At 60.0% G+C, this 2,076-nt stretch overlaps 1 protein-coding gene across 1 annotated transcript; it reads left to right on the top strand.

The window, feature by feature from the left end:
- HOXB1 (homeobox B1) lies at nt 1-1,673 on the top strand. The gene is made up of 2 exons (XM_076356780.1): nt 1-607; nt 1,348-1,673. The coding sequence occupies exons 1-2, from the start codon at nt 1-3 to the stop codon at nt 1,671-1,673; spliced, it is 933 nt and encodes a 310-aa protein (XP_076212895.1).
- Nucleotides 1,674-2,076: the final 403 nt, after the last annotated feature.

Genomic DNA, 2,076 nt, shown 5'->3' with positions numbered 1-2,076 from the left:
ATGGACAATACTAGGATGAACTCCTTCTTAGAGTATGCAATTTGTAACCGTGGGACGGGCGCCTACCACCATTTAGAGCAAAGCTCCCCTTCCTTCCCCTCTTGCTCAGGTAGCCCCGCCAGTGACACTTTTAACGGAGACGGGCGCTTTGGCGTGGGAGGGAGCGCGGCCGCCCATCTCCCCCAGCAGAGCCCCGGCTACCACCCTCCCTCCTCCGGGCGCCCCATCCCCTTCGCGGGCGCTGCCCCAGCCGCCGGGTACCCGGCCCAAACCTGCAGCCCCAGCTACGGGCACCACCAGCTCTACCTCGGCCAGCAGGACGCGGACGGTGTGTACTTCCAAGCGGCCGGGTACTCCGCCAACGCGGGATCCAACCTCAGCTCCTTAGCAGAGAGCTACTGCGGGGCGGTGGCGGCCGCTGGGCAGTACCAGCAACAGCACCTTTACGGGCAGGAGCAGCCCAGCTACTTGCCCGGCGTTTACAGCAACCTCTCGCCTTCTCTAAACGAGGACAAAGACCCTGCGTGCCCCTCCGAGCCGTGCCCCAACGCCAGCGCCACGCAGACCTTCGACTGGATGAAAGTGAAGAGGAACCCGCCCAAGACAGGTGAGTTTGGGGAGCGCAGAGCTGGGTGAGGATGGTCCCCATCCCGGGGAGGAGGGAGGCGGGGGGCGGCTCCCCAGCCCTGCTGCCGTCCCCGGGGTTTGCACCCAAGGTAACTGGGCTCATCTTCCAGGGGAACACGGATTTGTTGCGCTTTGGGTTTTTGTTTTGGGTTTTTTTTTTTTGTTTGTTTGTTTTTTAAACACCAGCTCAGCGCTGAGGAAAAGCCAGCTAGAGATTTTCCAGACACATCTGATGGAGGGTCCCTGAGCTCAGTTTCCCACAGGCCCAAAGCGATTTAAGCCCAGCTCGGAATAGGAAACGCTCCGGGCTTTCGGCTTCTTCCACAGTCGTGGCTTCCATCTCCCCTATTGTTCAACTTCCTTCTCCACAATCTTCCTTAAATCACAATCTTCCCTCCTCCCCCCAACATCACCCTCGCCCTCCCCTTCCACTCCTTCCCACGGACGTTCAAGTTTCATGGCAGTTTGCAGGGAACTGGGGGTTGCAAGGGAAGGGGGGCAGCTCTGCAGAACCCGGGGTGCTCTGTCCCTCCAGGTTGTACCCCTGGGCTGGGAAGTCGGGGGTAGCTGAGGATCCGGGAGGAAGCGGGAAGCTCCGGACGGTGGAGGGACCAACTGCCCAGGAGAGGAGGGGAGCGGGGGGGAAAGCCCGCACCCACAGCCCCCCCCTCCGTCCCAGCTCTGGCTGCTCCTGCCCTGTTGGTGTTTGCTCGTTAACAGCTAAAGTGTCGGAGTACGGACTGCTGGGCCAGCCCAACACCATCCGCACCAACTTCACCACCAAGCAGCTGACGGAGCTGGAGAAGGAGTTTCACTTCAACAAGTACCTCACCCGGGCCCGGAGGGTGGAGATCGCCGCTACCCTGGAGCTCAACGAAACCCAGGTCAAGATCTGGTTCCAGAACAGGCGGATGAAGCAGAAGAAGAGAGAAAAGGAAGGTCTCGCCCCGGCTGCTGCCTCCAGGTCTGCGAAGGAAGCGAGTGAAGCCTCGGATCAGTCCAACTGTACCTCACCTGAGGCCTCCCCCAGCTCGGTGTCTTCCTGAAACGCGGCCCCGCAGGGGCACAGAGATCAGCCCGGGGCTGCCCTCGAGGGGCAGCTGCTCCCTGCAGACCCCAGCAGACACACACGCACGAACACGCACCTCCCACGCACAGCCCCGTCCGCACACACGTGTGGAAGCAAGGCCACGCTTCCCTCCGAGCAGTCCCTTTGGCTCCGGCCGTCTCCCCACGTGTGATACCAATTCTCCCGCTTGCATTTCTCTCTTTTAATTTATAGACCCTCTGTAAAACACTGGACTCCAAAGGAGCAGCCGTGTCCTCGTATATCCTTAGCAATAGGCGTTTGTCTCAGGGACGTTTCTCCCTCTCCCTTCTCCCTCCCCTATAGGAACTGCACTTTCAACCACAGAAACTTTAAAACGAATTTAGTTCTCTCCCGTTTTA

Source organism: Aptenodytes patagonicus, chromosome 20, assembly GCF_965638725.1.
Source record: "Aptenodytes patagonicus chromosome 20, bAptPat1.pri.cur, whole genome shotgun sequence".
NCBI classification, from domain to species: domain Eukaryota; kingdom Metazoa; phylum Chordata; class Aves; order Sphenisciformes; family Spheniscidae; genus Aptenodytes; species Aptenodytes patagonicus.
This window is presented reverse-complemented; position numbering and strand designations above follow the sequence as displayed.